Raw genomic sequence first — 20,093 nt, forward strand, 5'->3', positions numbered from 1 at the left:
GCTCCTCCCTGCAAAGATCACTGGTTCTCATCAGAGCCACCAGAGCGCTTGTTAGGAACAGAGCGCTGGGCTCCAGCTCCAGATCCCAATCCTAGATCTAGATCATGGGGATGGTGGGGGCCTGGGAACATGCCTCGCTGGAAAGTTCCCAGGAGCTGCTGCTGCTGCCCCCCAAAACCAATGCTTCAGACGTCAGTACAAATGACACTTCCGCAGGGAGCCTCCTTCGGCGCCCCCCCACTAACCATGTCCCCATTACACACTTCCACAGCGACCTCTGCTCTCCTTCGTAGCCCTCAGCCTAGTTTGGAATGACTTACCTATCCGCATGAGTATTCGGTTAATGCCTGTCTCTGTAAAGAGGGCTGTAAAGCAAGGGCCAAGTGAATTCACATCATCTGTATACCTCCGGATCCTGGGCCAGGAACTAGCGGCCAAGGGTGCTTAAACTCACTGAGTGAATGAATGAAATTGCTTCCGCTCCTAAACCTTGGTAAGTCAAGGCAGAAATCTCTGCCTTTAACTGTGGCCTCCAGCTCTCTTTCTGAGCAGCTGGCAAGAGCTGTCGATTTACTTGTAAAACACTCTTCGATCTACTATTCCCTGCCTCTCCCCACCACTAACATCATGGCTGCATTCGCCCTCACTCCTGTGTGTTACAGGAACAGCCCTGCACATGTGTCCCAGGCCCCCCTTCTCCCTCTAACCCATGCTCCCCGTTGCCATGATCGGTCTTTCTCACGCACACAGAGAGTTGTGTTCTTCCCTGCCTTAAAAACATGCCATGCGGAACTATACATGTGTTAGAATCTCCCAGAATGACGTGCCGAGAAGAAAATGAGTGCATGTCCCACTAGTGAGACCTGAATCCAGTCCGTGCTTTAGTCCCTAGTGCTGTCCTGATTCCCATGGCTGTGCTATGGTTCTTCTGTACGATGTTATCCGGGGTTGGTAGGGGGAAGACTGGGGGCACAGAGGAACTTTCTGTACTGATCCCGCAACTTTTTTAAAAAGAGTTAAAAATTTTTTAAGCTTAAAAGAGGAAAAAAAATGCAAGACTTCTCCAAAGCATCCAGACTGAAGTCAAACCCCTGATTGTGGGGGGAAAGATCCTTCATTCCCATCACGAGTAACCGGCCCTAAGTGACCACAAGGTACCAGCGCTCCATGTAGCCTATATTTTCACAGAGACCTCCGCAGAGGCCCTGTCCTTCCCCACCCGAGCTCGGGCTCATGCTTTTGCCACAATTTCCTTCCACCCCTCTGGCCTGCCCCCTGCAGCTCACCCTTCAAGACGGAGGGCGCTGTCCCTCCTGCTTCCTTCCTATCTTCTTTAACTGAAACTAATTGAGCTTTTACAGAGAATCTGGTCTCATGGTTTTGTTTTGCCGGGTGTTTTATTTAATGAAGAAAAGGACGAAAAGGTCTAAGGTACTGTAATTCCATTCCTTTGCTAGCCCTACTACTCTGTGCGCTCTGATTCTCTGCTTCCAGAATTTTCTATTGGCCGTTTATCCATGGCCCCTGCTGGTCGGTGAGCCCTCCAGTGGAGGAATGGGCTGATCTCACCGCTTCACACTCAACACACTGAGCTTTGTTCTCGATGGACCACAGCAGACAACACCTAGTATGGTGAGGGCAAGAAGGCTGGGCTAATCTTACCCTTGGTTCCAGAAGCTGAGTCGTGCCCTGGGCAGGAGCACAGCACTCGGACGTGTAGGTCATCTCTGGCTTCACGCCACCCACAGTTTAGGCTCTCCAAATAAAGAGAACTCTGAGACACTCATCAATGACATTAGAGGCGTCTGGCTGGCTCTGGGGGTGGAGCGTGTGCCTCTTGATCTCGGGGTTGTAGGTTCGAGCCCCACATTTGGTGTAGAGATTACCTCAAAATAGAACCTTAACCAAAAAATTACTTCAGAACTTGGTGAGGTAGAAATTAAGAAGGCTCATAAAACCAATGCCCCCACCAAAAGCACCAAGTCACAGACCCCATCACATACACTTCTCAGCCACAGGCAACCAAAATTGGAGGGCTATTTCCCTGCTACATTTGTTTATTTGCCAGAGAAGTATTAATGTCCAGTTTTTAACAGATGCTATTTATAACAGAATCATAACAAAAGTGCCATCCATCTGCCTTGGCATCCAGAGAAAACATAATTCAACACGAGAGTAAGAAATGTGTGCAGCCAAACAGAAATGGCATCAGAAGCAAAAATTGTTGGAACTAGTATCACGGGGTGGGGGCGGGGGAAGAGATTGTCACTTGGAAAAAGTTGCAAGCAACAAAAAGATTTTGGCAGTTAAATCCGAATACTTGAGAAAAATCTTTCTCCTTCTCTAATCTGGTATCATATGGATGTTTTATCATATTTTGGGACATATACCCCAGAAAGTTCTCTTTTTATCCTTCCATACACCCCGTCAGTCATTTCTGGAGCATCTACACTTCTGGACAATGGGAAAAAAACAGAGAGCCTAGAGTCAGTCTAATTGGTTCCACCACCTACCGTCCAACTCACAAGTTAATTAACCTCTTCCTGACCTGGTTTCCTTATCTTCAACATGGAAACAACGTCTCTCGTTGAAGGAGATATTCTTAACCTGGAATCTAGGGACACGGTCCACGTGTGTGCTTTCGCAGACCTTCAAACCCTCGGAGATTAAATGCAAAGGTGTTGTGGAATGAACTTTCTAGAGAGAGGACATATTGCTTTCCCCAGCTTCTCAAAGGGCCAGGGAACCAAAAATCGTTCAGCGCCACGCTGTCCACGCTGCGGGAGGGTCATGGATAACCTTACCCAAAGCAGCGGACACAGAGCGGGTCGTACTCATGATTTGGTAACTGCCATCATTTTCTAAGTCCTGGGAAGGTACAGAACACACACGAGAGGCGCAGAAGCAGGTGGGCAGCCACAGTGTAAGTGGTGAGCATCCTCTCAGGGTTTTATAAAAACCATAAGGGAAGGCAAACCAAAGTCAGTCCAGGAAAAAACCCAGCCATAGAAAGTGACAGAGCGGAGGCAAGAAAAGTATCAGGACAGTGACATGACCGTCACTGCAGTGGCACACGGCAGGTGCTCAGTGAACAACTGTTGAGTAAGTGAGCAAACAAATGACTGGAACGGACCCAGGGGACAGGACACCAGCATTTACAAAGCCCCGGGGGCGGGGGGTAGAGATAAAACTGAGAAGGTGTTACTGAAAACAGTTTCCATCCACAGTCCTTTCAGTAGTCCACATTCTCTCCCTAACCGCTGAGAAGCCGGAGCCTACTCCTCAGTCCTTGTAGTAACCAAGCCCTGCCCAGCCTTTGTGATAAAGACCTACATGTTACAAAAGCTTTAGTTTTCCAGATGAATTAAAATGCTTTATTTGCCGGGGACACCTGGGTGGTTCACTCAGGTGAACCACCTGAGTGGTGTCTGACTCTTGATTTAGGCTCAGGTCATGATCTCAGGGGCGTGAGATCAAGCCTCACACTGGGCTCTGTGCTCACCGCAGAGTCTGCTTGTCCCTCTCCGTCCCCTCACTTGCTCTCCCTCTCTCTCAAATAAATAAAGAAAATCTTTTTTAAAAAATGTTTTATTTGCCTGAACAAAATAAATTCAACTCCCCCGCGACCATTTTCTTTTTTCTTGAGTTAACAAGAAGCTCACAACTAAGTCTGCACCCTAACTGTGTTAACCATTACGGACAGTCGGAATACTTTCTCCCCCACCCCCGCCGCCGTGATGTTACTTTCCTGTTCTACTTGTAGTCTCCGCGATCCTGGTGAACATGTGTTTATTTTACCATATTATACGTATTATTGGGCGTCATCTCCAAGCCTCAGGGGACTTAGGGAGCAGATAAATATCTGAGTGTGAGAAGCATGAGTCAAGAACACAGAGGTCCTGCCATTAGGCAATCCTGGGTACAAGGCACACTCTACCATTTCTCAGCTTGGAAGGCCTTTAACTTCCCTGAGTCCCTTTTCCTTCAACTACCAAATGGGAACTGTTCCTTTTTGGAAACAGGTAGTGAGGACTAAACTTAAAAAAGGATGCGAGGCCCTGGGCGGTGCCTGGAACACAGTAAGTGCTCGGTAAGTACTAGCCAGGAGTCGCAGTGGTCACCGTAGGGCTAGAAGCAGAAGCAGAAGTCATAAAACTACAGATAAATAGGTATAGAGAAGAAAAACAACCAGAGCACCCAAAACAACGTCAACCAGGAAAGAGACAGTAAAAGGTCAAAACCAAGAGGCAAAGGGTAGAAACCAAAGCTCTTTGGGGCTAGAAACAACATATTCATGGGCTCTCTCTGTTTACAGGCTTTTCTCAAACACGTCTCTTTCCTTTGAAGCTCCTCTTCCAAATGGTGTAGCATTTCGATGAAGGTGTATTAATATTTAAGAGTTACAAGAATCCAATCTCCATGATGGTGCAGGCCTATACCTAAATATGGTTGGCAAAAAGGTCAGCTCACTCGCGGTATCTGAAGGGAGGGAGGCAGCGTTAGCATCTTGGGCCTCTCGCACTTCCTCACGCGCCTCGTACGGCACATTGGACCATCCTGGCAGGCGAAGGAGCCATCCAGGAAGACCTTCGGGGGCGCACACCGACTGCTGACCTCCAGCATTCGATACAACCTCAATACACACCTGCGAAGAAGCTGTATCACAGCGGCTGTCCTGTCAACAGCCAGTGGCCTCCCAGTGGCTTCCTGCGCCGGGCAGGCACCAGCCCCCTGAACATCGTCCTGGAGCTGGTTCCATGTCCATGTGCCGGTCAGCTGCAGGAGTCACAGCGTGGGCGCTGGAGAGATTTCCGTGCATGGGGGATCAGGTGGGCGCCTGTGAAAGGGCAGGAAAGGGCCAAAGTTGGAGAGCAAACTGGAAGTCTCAAGTAAGCGCCTCCCTTGAGCCAAGCAGCCCACGGAAGGTGGAGGGAAAGGGAGAGCACACGTCACCAAAATAGCCCACGTGCCCTCAGGAAGCTTGCAGCAGGGTGGAGTGGGAAGGAAATGCTCCCAGATAATCCAAGGGGCCAAGCCTGTTCCGCTTCTGAATGACCCCCCCCCCCCAGCCAGTCAATCTTTATGGAATGGAAGGCAATGGATAAAGGACAGAGTTGGAGGGACCACGGTGTGTGAGTCAAGTTCATTCACAGCATTTCTGAGAGTCCACCCATTTAGGGGCACACAGGACTCAAGAAGCGTTATTAAACCGCTCTTTTCGAGTAAGAGTCCTTTTCACAGGGACAAGGTGGTCTGAGGGGCAGCGACTTTTAGGAGCGGAGGAAAGGACAGAAGGTCGAGGGGAGGCCAGGGGGGCCTCGGCCCGCGACGGTAAGGATGCTCTGGGCAACAGGGCGTTTCACAAAGCGCTTTCCAGACAAAATTTCTGAGGGAGGCAAGGATAACTGGGTGTGGTCTGAGGACAAAGAATGTTCTAGAAAGGCCAGAGATTCTTGGCAGGGGACACAAACGCCGGGCTTGAACTCCGGTTCTGCGGCTCCCTGGCTGGGTGAGTGTGCACAACCCCCTTCACGCCGCAGGCTTCAGCTCCGCGTCTACAAGCGGGAGGCAATGGTCCCCGAGGTGGCTGTGGGGACCCGTGAAACGAGGGGCACGGAACAGTCTGGAAACTGGAGTGAGCGAAGGCATTGCCACAGATTTCCCGTGCGACCTCCACAGAGGCGGGGAGGAAGAGGTCGCCACCTCCCACGTCGTGGTCGGCCTTCCCCAAATATGACGTCAGCCCACGGCACGGGGACCGCACCCCGGACCGCAGTAGCGCCGGAGCCTGCGACGCCGGCTGACACACGTGCGGCCCCGGTGAGCGACTCACCAGCCCACTGGCACGTTTGAGGGCAGGAGGCTCCGCGTGCCCGGGTGAGCGGTGAGCCGCAGCCTTCTCCGCCCGGGCTGTGGGACCCTCAGAGCCGCCCGCCCCGACCCTCCTCTTGCCCTCGGTTAGCGCGCGGGTCGGGACTCCGAGGCCGCACCGCCTTACCCGAGCCCCCTTGTCGCTTCTCCACCTCGGGGAGCCACCGCAGAGCGCGCGGACCCGAGGCCGCGCGTCCACAGAAGCCCAGCCCACTCGCCGCCTCTAGGACGCTGTTGCCCGAGCAACGATGACACGCGCTGACTGGAGGAGGGGTCTGCGCACCCGGCAAGAAGCGAGGCCCCTATTGGCTAAATCGGTAAGTGAGAGGCGTGACCAGGTTAGACCGGTGCTCCGCCCCCGCGGGAGGAACTTCCGCCGGAAGCCTGCGCCCAGGGCGCGGGAACCGGCGGAGTACCCTGGCGAGGGCGTCATGATAGTGGGTTTCTGTGACGTGGCCTTCGAGCTAGGGGGCGGTCGGATTGGTCCCTTGGAACCGCATCGAAGCGCGTGGGTGTGAGAAGCCGACCGCCTGGCCTGTAAAAGCCGAGCATAGGAGAGCGGGGCCTGGGTCCGGATGAAGGGCAGAATGCGGGTGCAGCGCGGAGTGCGTGCTGCGCCCTTCTTAAGGGGAGCGCTCGCCGCGCCGGTGGCCCTTGCGGCACTGCGTGTGCCTGGCTGTGCCCTGCCGGCCCCCGAGAGGCCGAGAGCCGCCGGGAGGCGGGGCCGGCCTGTCCCCTCACCCCCCCACCCCCGCCTCCCGCGTCGCTGCACCCTCCGCCTCCAGTTAACCGCGCTCCCTGGACATTCCCATTTTACAGACGGGAAGCCAAGGCCCAGAGAGGGTCTTCTGTCCCAGGACACGCAGCTACCCCATGGCGGAACCGGAGTTGGCACCCAGGCAAGCTAGTGGCGGCCCCCCTTCCTGAGGAACCCTCTGCACGTCTCGGACAGCAGAGAAGCGGATGATCTGCGGTCCCGCTCGGCCACCTGAGTGCGCGGCCGTGGGAAACTGGCCTTGCCTCAGCGACGGGTACGGAGCGCCTTCGCACTGCTTGACCTGCACCCTGGGCGCCCAGCCTCGCCTCAAGCTGTAGGAGTGTCTCTTCTTCTGCTTCTGTTCACAAGGACGCCGGCCCACCCACTCGTGTCCTAAATCCCACCCCACATTGGCCTTCTCTGGGACTTAATTGCCTAGGGCAGTCAATGCTCAAAGTGTGTCCTGGGAACCCCCCGGGAATCCTGAGACCCTTTCGGAGGGTCCATAATTGTCAAAACCATGTTCATAGAGGGATATGTGACTTGCCTTTTCACTCTGATTTTCTCATGTGTGTGCAATGGGGTTTTCCAGAAACTACATTATGTGTGTCATTGCAACAGATCGAATGCAAAGGAAGATAGAAGAATCCTGCTGTCTTCTAAAACAGCGGACGTTGTAAAGAGATTCCCAAAAGTATAAAACTGCCTCTCTTTTCATGAAATGTTTTGTTTTGGAAAGCTATAATTTTTCATAAAAATGTTAATGTTAATGAATTAATAAACAAATACTTAAAAATTTTATCTGTTTTGCTTTCTGATGTGGTAAATATTGATAGAACTCACAAAAACCAAAGCTCTTGGGATCCTCTGGATTTTTCAAGCGTGCAGATAGGTCCTAAGGCCAAAAAGTTTGGTCCTGAGATCAAAAGGGCTTAGGTCATTGGCTCTTTCCCATTAGGGCCAACAGTCTCATTCTGTTTCTCCCTTTCTCTCTCCCCTGACCTCTTTCCCTCAGAAAATATGCTCTGGTATCTCACATCTTTAAAAAAGAGTGGGGGTAGTCACCTGGGTGGCTCAGTTGCTTACACGTCCAATTCTTGATCTCAGTAGCCTACCTACTTAAAAAGAAAAGAAAAGAAAAAAACGATTCTCATCTAGTTTCCACCCCATTTCTTGGCTCCCCTTTACCCTACTTCTCTAGAGAGGTCTACTTGCTGTCTTGGTTACCATTCACTCTGGATTGGTCTTACCAGAGGCAGAGTCCATTACCCCCTGGTGCCTGGTCAGTTTTCATGAATATGTCATCTGTACCTGACTTTGCCTCACTTGGCCTCTCAGTAGCATTCAGCCCACCCTTCCACCTGAAACACACTCTCATCGCTCCTCTGAAGCCATGCAACCCTAGGTTTCACCCTGAATCACCTGCTACTCCGTTGTTAGGCCGCACTGCTGATCGCCCCCTCCGTGTGGCCTTCAGACCTCAGGGTGCCTCTGGTTCTGAAGGAGGTCGCACTCTTACACTTATTACAGCCTTGACCCCTCTCCATGGTGTGTATGAGAGCTTCTTCAGGTGTCAGCCACCCGCACAGCCCTTGACCTTCCAACCTCAGCCACTCTGTCAATAAACGGCACCACTCAAACCGGGAAACCTTGTTAGTGATTATGATCATCGCGTCATCCCCCACATCTAGTCTCTCAGCAAGTTCTCTTGATTCCAGTACCAGAATATGAACACCGTGATCTCATTCATTCACTCTCTCCAGCCTCCACCACTCTACCCTGCCTTCTGAGGAGAAAACGTGGACGAGTCCATTAACTGTACTGAGGTTTTCCATTTTTCCACTGATTTTTGTGTTGTTGCTATTTGTGCTTTCAGTTTCCAACAGAAATGACGTGAAAAATCCCATTTAGTGGGGCTCTGCTGGCAATGAATTAATTCAGGTTTTTTATCTGAAATATGTGTTTATTCACCTTCACTTTCGAAGGATCATTTTCTTGAGAATAGATCTCTAGGTTTGCAACTATTTTTGTTCAATGTCTTAAAGACACCATTTGGTTATGTTCTAGTTTCCATCATTTCTGCCGCAAAGTCTTCTGTCTGTGTCATTGTTACTCTTTGGAAAGTCGTGCATCTTGCTTTTCTACAGAAGTCAAGATATACCTAGGTGTATTTGTCTTTGTCTTTGTATTACTTGAGTTTTGTGGCAAATCTAGAATGTGTATCTTAGTGTCTTTCACTGGGTTTGGAAAGTCCTCAGTATCTCTTCAGATACTGCTCTGCCCCATTTTTTCATCTCCTTCTGTAACTGTGAGCCGCAAGTACCTATCCACATAGCAGGAGGATGATTATTTTTAAAAATATATTCTGGGACTCTGTAATCTCCAGGATTACCTCGCTCTTGTTTTTTTAAAGTACACTTTAGAAGGCCTATTTAAAATAACATCAAATGCACCCAACACCAAAAAATGCAATGATATAGCCTAGGAATTTACTAAACCTGTGTTAAATTTCCTTTTTTTTTTTTTTCTCTCTCTCTCTCTCTCTCCAGTTCCATCAGGTGTCTGCTTGTCCAAAACCAGCATAGTGCAGGCAATGCATTGTTCAAAATCAAGCAAATGACATAAGCTGCTACATGAGAGCCTTTGTAAGGCTTCTAGTTTTTGGTAACTCTTTTCTGAAGGAAAATTATAGGTGAAAAATCCTGATAGTTGCTGTGTGAGCAAACACAGCATTTAGTAGGGACTTAATAAATGTCTTCAAACTGTTCTGAACTCAGTAGATGAAGCATACAATTAGGGCATCGTCGCCAACAATTGGGAAACTCAAAATCCTTGTTTATCTCCTTGAACACAAGGATGGGGTTTTTTTTTTCATGTATTTAAGTGACTGATTAGATCAATCTGACATGAGGTTTTGTCAGGTAATTCTCTTTTCTTGCTCTTTTTTTCTTAAGAGTATCTTCACTTGAAAGTGTTTTCCCTGCTTCTGGGAATTTTCCATTCCATGTAAAGAGTTAACTTGGGTGTTTTTGTTTTTGTTTTTTTTTTTAACAAAATTTCGATTCATCTCACTTGTTGATTGTCCTGATAAGCCCATAAAGTCCGTTAGATTCAGTTTGATCTTGGTTCACATAGACCAGAGCTCTGCAATGTAACAGTGGCCTCAACAAGTTTGTAGGAGGAGACTGCTGTCTTCCTTGATCATACCTTCCAAAGAACACTGACGGCTCCCTTAGATTCCTATAGCAGATCTACTTCCAACAAGACTGAACCCATTACCTTGTCCAAAATACCATTCAGCGTCCTTTAAATCTCTCACACTCCCTGCCCAAGGAAGTGCTACAGTCTCCACTACTTACTCCCATGCAAGAATCTGTTGCTCAAAACCTTTCATGATAATCTAGAGAAGCAAGCCATGGGAAGTTGGACAAAATATTTCCACACTCAACGACAGCCAGCAAAGAGCTCATCCCCCCAGCAATCAAGAGGAAACTCGGGATTGTGGAGAGCTGTGCGGCAATAATCCTCGGTCCCTCCCTCCAGGTTCTGAGTACTCACTGCAATTATGGATACCTAGGGGACTGGGCACTAAGATCAAGCCTGAAATTATTTCACAGTGATCAATAATGATGTTATAAACGGCAGTTGTGCCTTCATGGGGAGAGATACACAGCAGGAACTGATTAACCCCTAAGAAGTTAAGTACTGTTTTCCACCTCGTCTATTAATAAAGGAAGAAAGAGCAGACACGTGACAATAGATACATGATTCGTCTAAATGAGAGTGGAGAGTGTCCCTGGGAAAGCTGCTACAAAAGATTGCTCTGACCGCTGTCCTTTTGATGGCCTCACAAAATGAAGACCGGAGTCTGCTGAGCTGTTCTTTGAAGGAAAAAAAAAATTAAGTAAAAACAAATGAGGTATAAGCAACTCCTCTGGAAAAGCAACTGTGATTATTTTGTTCTTTACTAAAATAGATGCTTTCTCTCTGATATTTTACCTTGACAGCTGACGCAGCTGCTCATTTTAGTACAATCAGCCAGAAGCTAAATTGCACATTTTAAATACCATCACTACAAATCATTGATTATTATTTGCAAACGGGGTCATTTCTGCAGCTCTCTGAGGGTGGCATGTGGACAGGGACCATGGGCACCTCTGCGTGTTTTCACTCCCCTCTGGTGTGTTAATGTTCCCTGAGCTCTTTGTTCCCTGCAATGGTGGCTGGTCGTCTCCTCTCATGGAACCAGGAATCCAAATCCACTTAGCTACCTCCTGAAAGGGATTCCACAGTGTGGAAGACCGACATTCCGAATCTTAAGGAAATCCTGCCCTTTGAACAGGAGAGGACAACAGTCTTAAAAGAATGGCCCACCCTCCAGAATAAAGCAGCAGTTAAAAATTTCTTGTTCCATGCACCTGGGCAAACCCCCGACAATCACAAGCAATTCTCTTCGCTAAGAGCCGGGAACTTGCAACAGCTTGTAATTAGTCCTAGTTAGCATTTAATTTGCCTTTAGTTAGGTAACAAGCGTTTATTGATTACCCAAGAGGAAGGGAGCACTGGGCTAAGCACTGTGTGGTGACAAAGTGACAAATGAGCACATGTCTTACATCTTCTTGGGGCTGAGAGCAAAGACCTTGGAAAGGAAACTTGAAAAGTGACAAAATGTTTTCTTCACAAGCATAAGCCGATCTACCATTCCAGGGGATTACTGCTACTTCAGAGTTGAAGGTTCAAATGCCTGGCACATTCCATTCTGAGGAGGGAGGTGCTGGGGGCCACATCTTGTCTCATGGAGTGGGACCCAGCTATCCGCCATTCTCCAGGCTGAAGATGCTTCTGGCCTTGGGGGGGGGGGGGCGGTGGGGGGAGGCAGGTGTGGCAGAGACACGCCCCCCGTACTCCCCTCCCCCGGCCACCGGCCACCGAAAGCCAGTTGGCTGCTCTAACCAGCAGCCCTCCTTCTGCCTCTGCTAGACAGGGAAGCCCCAACTTCCACAGGACGGCAGCGTCACTGAGCAAAGATGGACTCACATAGGCCTCCTACAGGTTGAAATGTAGGGGCACTTGGGGCAGGCGGTGGACCTCAATTGGCAGCAGTTAGAAATAGCAGGGAAGGCTTTCCAACAGGCCCAAATGGTCCATCAGGGGCTGGGAAAAGCGCATTAGGAGTGCAGGTCAGGGCTTCCAAGCAAGGAGCAGCACGGCCCCGCCAGAGAGGGCCCGTGGGGCAAGTAACACACAATGTGAGTGCAGATGCGACCGGGTGCTTCTGAATTCGGCAGACAGTGGGCACAGCCCGGCCATCAAGGCCTCACACCGGCCACCGCTGACTTCACCACCTCTCAGGAGCTGACTCCTTCATGCCAAGGAAGGGCCACGGCCTCACCTCAAGGGGAGTCATTCACTGGGTCTGGGGTATGTTATGCGCAGCACCGTGGCAGCTCCAACCCTTCCGCAGTGTGGGGAGTGGGAGGGGGCCGTCGGGTTCTTGAATTACAGCCCTGCCCATACTGGCCTCAGAGCCTCAGAGGGCATCATCCACGTTGAGGAACGGCAATCCAGGGAGAGCGAACAGCCTAAGCGGACACAGAGGTCATCGTGGCCAATGGTCCTTGAGTGGAGGGAGAGGAGTTCCTACCTACCGACTGTATTCGAGATTTTTTTCTGAAAATCACGTGTACCACGGAGTATAAAGAGGAGAACTGAGAGACAGGAGCACTATCAGGAAAGCGAGATTTTAACCAATCCACTTAGAAGTTTTGTGGGGATGCATAAATCAGAGAACAGAGTCTAGTTGGCTCTGTTGAGAGTCCTTCCTTCTGCAGGGATGGCCTTGCTCGGGTATTTTAGGACTTCTGTTCCCAGCTGGCGCTCAAAACCATGGAGATATGCAAAGATTACAACTTTAAGGAGAATAAAATGCATTTTCTGGTTGATTTTTTTATTTCAAACACATTTAGCATTCTCTGGTGTTTGAAGAATGCTTTTAATAGAGCACAGATTCCTTCCGTCAATGGTGAGGGACAGATTTAGGGACTGTGGCTTAGACATCCGGTGCCAACTAGCTCACAGGGATCCAAGTGTGAGAATCAAGTTGTCATCTGATGTGTAGATCTGGCAAGGGCTCAGCACGCCTCGGAGATGGCGGTTGCAGGCCCAAGCTGTGTGGCAGGTGCATCTGAGACCGAATCTCTTTGCCCTCGCTGGTAGTCTCCATCACCGCCTGCAAGTTCATGGTCTCCCCCATCCATCGGCTCCTCGTGGGTGGAGTCAACAGGCAGTGGGACCACTTAAGAGTCACAGAATGTTCGTGCTGGGTGGGAGGTCAAGACCCCTGGGCTGAGACCTCCCCATTATGAGACAAGGGCTTCCCTCATGGTCCCACTGATACTGGCAGAGCCAGAATCCGACCCCGTGCCCGACTCGTTTTGGTGCTTCTTATTTCTGCCCACTAGCGTGCCTCCCTCGGGCCCCTGCCCACTCCCACCTGTTTCCAGACCCAACCCAGGGTCTGCTGCTTACATTACGCAGTCTCCTCGCTCTCCTTGTTTTGGGTCTCTCTGGTGCCAGCCCTCCGCATCACTCCTTGTTTCTCACTTGCAGAGGAAATGCTCGCATCAGCCGGGCGGTGCTCGGTGGCGGGTTGCAGGAAAGCTCCTGGAGCCACGAACTGGAGACTTGAATAAGCAGAAGAGACCTTCGAGACGGCTTACCACAAAACATCCATTTGGGAGGGATGGCGACTCAGGCTAAGAGAAGGCAGCTGGCTTGCCCGGGTCACACGGCCGACCAAGATGAAACCAGGACTCTAGGGCCGAGGTCCTCCAGTCCCCAGTCTGGGCTCTTTCTGTAGGTATTTGGGTACTAAATGAGAGCAGAGTCCCCAGGGAACAGAGCAGTAGGGTATTCAGTTTGAAGGGGAGAGTCACTGTGATCGTCTTTGTCTCCAGGACCATACGGGTACATTACAGAGCAGATGCTCACTAACACCAAGGAAGGAGATGAAGGAAGAGGGGGAGGCGTGCCCAGCGACGGGTGTAGGCTGTTCTCATGGGTCGTGTGCTTCTGGGCTTTGAGACAGAGGGAGAAGGAAGGATGGGCACCAGAAACTGCTCCTCCCGTAGTTACTTCTACATTTGGGAAGCCTACAAGTCTACAAGTGACTTGTCAGGAAGGTGCACCAGGGAGGGAAACACATGATCGGAACACAGACCATTGGCTCTAAAGGAAGAAGCGTGTAGTTGCAGGGGCAGAGGCCCAGAGTGGTGGGTTGGGATGAGGAGACAGGAGGGGAGCCTGGTTCTTGTTTGGGAAGACACAGCCTCCAAGGGTAGACCCAGGAGCCGTGCACAGAAGGGACAGGACAGTTTTCAGAAAAAAAGCAAAATCCACTCTAACAATGAAAGATGACACTCCCTTAGCAATTATCAATGGCTGATTATTTGCCAAACTCCAGCTGAGGGAAGACACAGCATGGCCCTGCTTTTGGGGTGTCACTGTCCATGGGGGGAGACAGCTGCCGCGCTGGGAGGTGGGTGGGGTGAGAGAGGGAGCGGGGGGCACCAGCGGAGCAGAGGCGATGTTCACCAGGCCAAGGCAGGGCTGGGTGTCCCAGAGAAGGAGGCCAGGGCTGAGGGTGGTCCCAGGCTGGGGCAGGGGCCAGAGGACACGGCTGGAGAGCACCACCAGCAACAGAATGGCTGTCCCGAGAGGCGGTGAGCTTGTCAGGGACGTCAGAGGACAGTCCTCGGTGGCTGAGGCTGGAAAATCGGACCAACATGCCCCCCCCCATCTGAAAATGCTCATTCTACAACCAAGAGAGGGCAATGATGTCGCAGGGGTTGGGGGGGACAAACTCTACAGGAGCACGAGACCCGCCGTCCGCACCCGAGGACCCGAGAACTCCCTCCACCCATTTCAAACTGCAGCCACCAGCTCCGAAAGGTGGGAACACTGTCCCCTACTTGGGGACACTGGCCCTTGCCCCTGGGACAGGGACCACACATCTGGCCTGTCTCTGCAGTGCGGAGGCCACACGGAGGGAGGGCGCTCCCCGCTCCTAGCTGTGACTGCCAGAGGCTGGAGGTCAGCAGGCAGAGGGTCTTGGCCCCACTGGGGCAGTGGGGCGGGGGGCGGTGTTTGCCCAGTGGAGCCGGCCACGGACACTCCAATGTGTGAACTGGATTTCTGCTTCCGAAGACCCCTCACTCTTGTTGCGAAGATCTTCCTGCGAAGGGGGTGTGGACGGAGACGGTCCCCACTGGGAAAATTATGACACCGCTTCCTGCAATCTTGCCGGTCTGTGAAGTCAAAAGGCCAGATGCCCAGCAAGTCGCTCAGGACCCTGCCACTGGGGACTCGCATGGTCGTCGTTCTGTTCAACTGGCCGTCCCGCCGCCTCCATCTGACCAGAGCCGCCTCCCCCTCGTAGCTCAGCTCAGAACCTACCTGCACCTGCACCTGCACACAACTATCCATCCCATCGCCCCGTCCTCCAAACCGGCTCTGCGGGCGAGCTTCACGGCACCTGCGCCCCCAATTACCTCCCCCTTGTCTGACTCCAGGTGAGCAGGAACGTTAGGTAATGCTCAGGGTCTGGCACACACCGCCCACAAACGCTGAGAACCATCGGGTCAGAGGGATCCCTGGAGCTGATCTAATACAGCCCCAGCCCCCACCCCCCTTCATTTTGGGGACCAAGTCACAGAGCCAGGATAAAGGCCCTGCTACCCATTCAGTCGGGGTGCTTGCAAAAATGCAAACTGGGCAGCGTTCCTTTGAGCAAACCCTTCTGTGGCTTCCTAGCTCTTGCTTCAAATCCAAACTCCCAGGCCCTATAAGGCTCTCGGGGGGCCGGCACCTGGTTACCCCTCCAAAATGGGGCTCCTGCCACACCAGCTCCTCCTGCGGCTCAGTGTCCAGCAGTCCCTGCCCTCCCCGCCCACTCCTGCCAGCCCCCCTCCCCAGGGCTCCAAGCCAGAGCGGGGCCAGCCTCCCTCGGACTTGGTCTCCCTGGGGGTCGGGCCCTTCTGTGCTCCCTGCAGGACCCCAGAGCCCCCAGTGGCTTCAGGGCCTCATGGGCGCTCAAGTGTTTCCTGAATAAAATGAGTCCAGTAAAGGAAGTGACACAGTAAGGGCACAGGGCTGGGGACACTAGCGGAGTGAGTGCGAGACCCATGGCTCCACCTGCCTCTGGGTTCACGGACTTGGCCCTCAATTTCCTGCTTGGTTTTTCTTTTTTTTTTTTTTAAGATCTTATTTATTTGACAGAGAGATCACAAGCAGGCAGAGAGGCAGGCCAAGAGGGGGAAGCAGGCTCCCCACTGAGCAGAAAGCCCGATGCGGGGCTCGATCCCAGGACCCTGGAATCTTGACCTGAGCCGAAGGCAGAGGCTTAAACCCACTGAGCCACCCAGATGCCCCCCTCAGTTCCTGTTTGATTTCAGGTGGTTTTTAAGTGGCCTGGGAGCAGCCCCTCTGAGGCAGCAGACCGGACCCTCCATGCACTAACTTGGGGTCTAGGGTAATTGTGGAGACCAACAGTAGTTCTGGGGTTCCACCCGAGACCTGAAGGAACTGGCCCATTTGAAAATAAACGTGCTTTCCAGAAAGCCCGAGCTTTGTCAGGTAACATGAAGTCCTGGATTTCCCTGCCGCTAGGAATCGGGAAAGCAAGCTCTGGAGTTCAAAGTGGCCAAGTGCGATCAGCCGGGCGGGTCCCCACATATGCAGCCGTGAGCTGCATTAAACATGGGAGCCTCTCGGGGGGACCCCCTCCACCCCGTTCTCCTTATTCCCCAACCCTCCCTTCAGCTTCTAAGCAACAGCAGCAACGGTGAATGGACAAATAAAGAGGGGAGTCACCGCTCGGACTGTTCAGATCGGGGTGAAACAGCCAGACCAACGTGGGTCTGTGCCCCCGGGCCCCCCAGGGTCCGCCCCAAGGACCTGGCGTCAACGGGGCCCCCAGTCGCGCTGCCCCAAAACGCTGCCCCTCTCCACCCATCAGCACACGCGCAACACAAGGCATGGGTCGTGTCTTTATTAAAGATGCAGGCAAGCACAGACGTGACCATGTGTGGTGCTCAGCGATATCCATACAGTACTGAAAATAGAAAAATAGAAAAGAAATTTCACAGAAAGCAGCCTCCCTCACAGATACACAGAAAAGGTGCCTCCAAGCCCACCACACACTCTGCCGCGTACCACCTGCCCTGTTCAAGCTGCTCCTTCACAAACAAGACACCGGCACGTGTCTGCTCTGTTTCCGAGACAGCGACACGGCCCAGAGACCCTCACCCAGCAGCAGCCCCCGCCTTGGGCACTTCCCGGCCACGTGTGTATCCAGCCGACCCCAGTCCTACCGCAGGAGCGACACACAGCCTGGCTGCCGGCCCTGCTGCTACCTGGCTGAGTCTCGATGCTTCTCCCGCCAAATGTGGGTCAGACGGGGAAGTGAGGGGTGGGCGGTGAAGACACCACCTCCGCTCCCACGGGTAAACTGAGGTACAAAGGCGAGATGGCCAACCAGTCTGAGTGAAAGAGGGCGTTAAACCTGCAAAGTGGTTCTCCCGTGGCTGAGAGCCTCAGGTACAGACGGAACGAACCGAATGATAAAAGTTGGGGAGGTTGGCTGTCAAGCACCTGCTCACCCGCGTAAACAGGCCCCCGGCACAGGGAACAGGAGTTAGTGGGACAGGAACTCGGGCTCTGCCCACACTCAGGCTCTGGGGCAGGTTCTCAAGTCATGTGTTAGACCCCATCTGCCAGCCTCCCTGGGCAGGTTCCCTCAAGGAATGTTCCAATGGTTTCCGTGGATTGGGCCTCTGAGGCCACCCACTGGGAGTCTCCAGCAGAAAGGGACAACCTTTCTGCAAGTGCCTACCGGGTAGTCTCTGCTTTGTTTAGGAAGGTTACAAAGAACTGAACTCATCAAAACGGATCAAGTCCCCCCACACCCCCACACCCAACTCATCCTGTGTCTTCACCTTCCTCCCGAGCCAGGTGAGAACAGAACATCTGTGCCTTACAGAACAAAACTACAAAAATAAAGAGTCAGCCCTGAGATCTTTCTACCATCCGGGTGTGGCTCGCTCCTGAGTCCCCTTGGAAATGAACTTGTATTTGGTTTACTGACATTTATTTAAATTTCCAGTGAAAAGCTCTATAAAATACAATAAATAATGTGGGGTTGTAAAAGGTAGACATTCTAGCTGCATATGTTACAGACTTTATACTTATGATACAGGCCACCGAGACTGCAATCTTTATAACGTGTGTAATCAGACAGGTAGAGCCTTCACATGCCCAAGGCGAGACAGCTGCTCTGGGTCAGAAGCAAGGCCCCCTCTTCCTCCAGCGTCTCCGCTGCTTCCCTCCCTCCCCCGGGCCTCACACCGCTCCCGGAGTTCGTCCAGCAAGGAACAAATGAGTGCGTACGGGACTTTTAGCTAGTGGAGGGTCTGGGTACTGTGGGCATGCAAGTCTGCTGTCGCTGTTATTACAAATAGAAGTCAAACGCGAGGCCGCACTTCCCCATCTTCTGTTTATACACCAAGTCAAACTTCTCGTTCATAGAGACGGTGAAGATGTCCTTCCAGAGCCCGACTCTTCCTGAAACACAAACGAGAGTAGAACGTGCTGAACTCACTTGCTGTCAGGCCAGATCCCGAACCAAAGGGAGCCTTGGAAAAGGTTCTGGAAGGTTCCAGATCTATTCCTGGACCCCTCTGAACTTGGCCTACAAGGGTAGGACAGGCCACCTGAACTACAGACGAACCACCTGAACTTCCCGTCTCCCTGAGTCTGGCCGTTTGGGTGTCCCTCCCCTGCTGAGGCTCGAGAGCAGGGCCTTGGCCCCTAGCCACTGGCGCATCCCCAGCAGCTGGGCACACGGCCCGGGGGACGGATGGTGTCTGTGCAACGGCTCTACCACTCGGGGCACCATGTGCATTTGGCATCTCCAGGGTATCACTACTCACTCACGACTCAACAGCTCCACCAAGGTGGCATCTGCTTCTGGAGAATTTGCAAAGAGGAAAAAAACCATCCAAAAAGGCAGAACCTTTTAGGATGAGTAGGAAGCCTCCTGACAGAGTCAAGAGTAAAGATTTCGAGAAACAACCTTGGGGAGGAATTTAAAGGGAACAGAAGAGGCACAGTGTAAACGAGCTTTTGCAACTAGATGCCAGACGTGTAGCTGGTGGACTCGAGCCCCATGGAAGTAAGTTGGGGGCGATGCCCAGCCGCTCTGTGCCGCTCCAGCTCAGGGAGGCTCGGTCAAAACAGAGACCTTTTCTGGGCAGATGTGCAGGAGCACGGACCCTGTGGACTATCAAGCAGGCACAGGCTAGCTGCTCGTTTATGAACACTTAGGGGAGAAAGAGAGAGCTCAAAATGCCCAAGGCCACCAAACCCACTTTGCTCAGTAACTACAGAACCTTGGGATGGTCTGCTCAGACAAGAGCAGCGCCCAGGAAGATGGCAGGCGTGGGGGTTCCGAATCCCCAGCTCCAGGTGCCATGAGGACTGTTGCCGGAGCACTGTCCCCAGGCTTTTAAAGAACACCCTTGGGGGACCGAAACGCTCATTTTTAATACCTTCCTGCATCAGCATCTCTGAGATCAGAGCTACGACTGTCTCCAGCCAATATCCGTCATTAGCTCCACTATTACCAGAAGTCCTCGTCCTGGCGGGACTTCAGGAAGGAGAAAATGCAACCCTACAGATGCTGAGCTACTAGACCTGACGTGACAGGATTTTTCTCTCCGGTAATGAGACATTATACATCCATGTCCGGGGCAGGGGGAAAGTGTTCCTGGTACCCTCTACTGATATTTCAGGGACAAAATTAGAAGCTTCTAGACCAACCACACTATAAATATATTTTTCCATGATTATTTTTCTCAGCCGAGGCAGCTGAGAGCTCATCAAAGGAGTCACCCACCTGGTTTAGGGTTTGGAATCAAGACAGTGCAATTTATGCTGTGACATGAATCAAAGTTAAGCAATGCGGCTGGCTACACAGCCCTGCGTTCTCACCAACGCAAGGAGGTCTTCTGAGCAAAGAGGCAATGTGCTAAAAGAAAACAAAATCAAAGAACTGAAATAAAGCAAAACCAAGGTAAACAATGATAAAGCAAACACATCAGAAGGAACATATGGGCACGCAGTATGTTCTCGACACTTCTTTACCACGCAAATGAACCAAAAGGGATATTTTGGAGAAGGTCACATCCAAGGATAACAAAACACAGCAAAAGGGAAACGAAAAAAGAGCAAATAAATTTTAAATAATAAATATTTGTGAAGACGCAGCCAGGAAATATCTGCAGGGTGCTGTGGTTCCAGCCGCCTGCTCTGCCTTTGCAGGAGGGTGCCCTCCACCTGACCTTCAGCACCGCCCCTTTCTAGAGGAAGAGTGGGAGCCGGGGGAGCCCGAAGGCCCGCCCCGAGGCCC

General features: G+C 51.9%; 2 protein-coding genes across 7 annotated transcripts in view; both read right to left on the reverse strand.

The window, feature by feature from the left end:
* EFCAB6 (EF-hand calcium binding domain 6) overlaps positions 1-6,097 on the reverse strand; it is a 219,775-nt gene extending 213,678 nt beyond the window's left edge. For all 6 annotated transcript variants that reach the window (XM_059187204.1, XM_059187201.1, XM_059187202.1 and 3 more), the window contains exons 1-2: positions 5,999-6,097; positions 4,646-4,837 (exon numbers count right to left, since the gene is read on the reverse strand). The gene's annotated coding sequence lies outside the window, so the exon portion shown is untranslated. The remainder of the gene's footprint in view (positions 1-4,645; positions 4,838-5,998) is intronic.
* Positions 6,098-16,661: 10,564 nt separating this feature from the next.
* The window catches only part of SULT4A1 (sulfotransferase family 4A member 1), a 31,635-nt gene continuing 28,203 nt past the window's right edge, over positions 16,662-20,093 (reverse strand). The window contains exon 7 of the mRNA XM_059187209.1: positions 16,662-18,247. Coding sequence (XP_059043192.1) covers positions 18,135-18,247 — 113 coding nt within the window. The 3' untranslated portion in view covers positions 16,662-18,134. The remainder of the gene's footprint in view (positions 18,248-20,093) is intronic.

The sequence above is a fragment of the Mustela lutreola genome, chromosome 8 (genome assembly GCF_030435805.1).
Source record: "Mustela lutreola isolate mMusLut2 chromosome 8, mMusLut2.pri, whole genome shotgun sequence".
In the NCBI taxonomy this organism is placed as follows: domain Eukaryota; kingdom Metazoa; phylum Chordata; class Mammalia; order Carnivora; family Mustelidae; genus Mustela; species Mustela lutreola.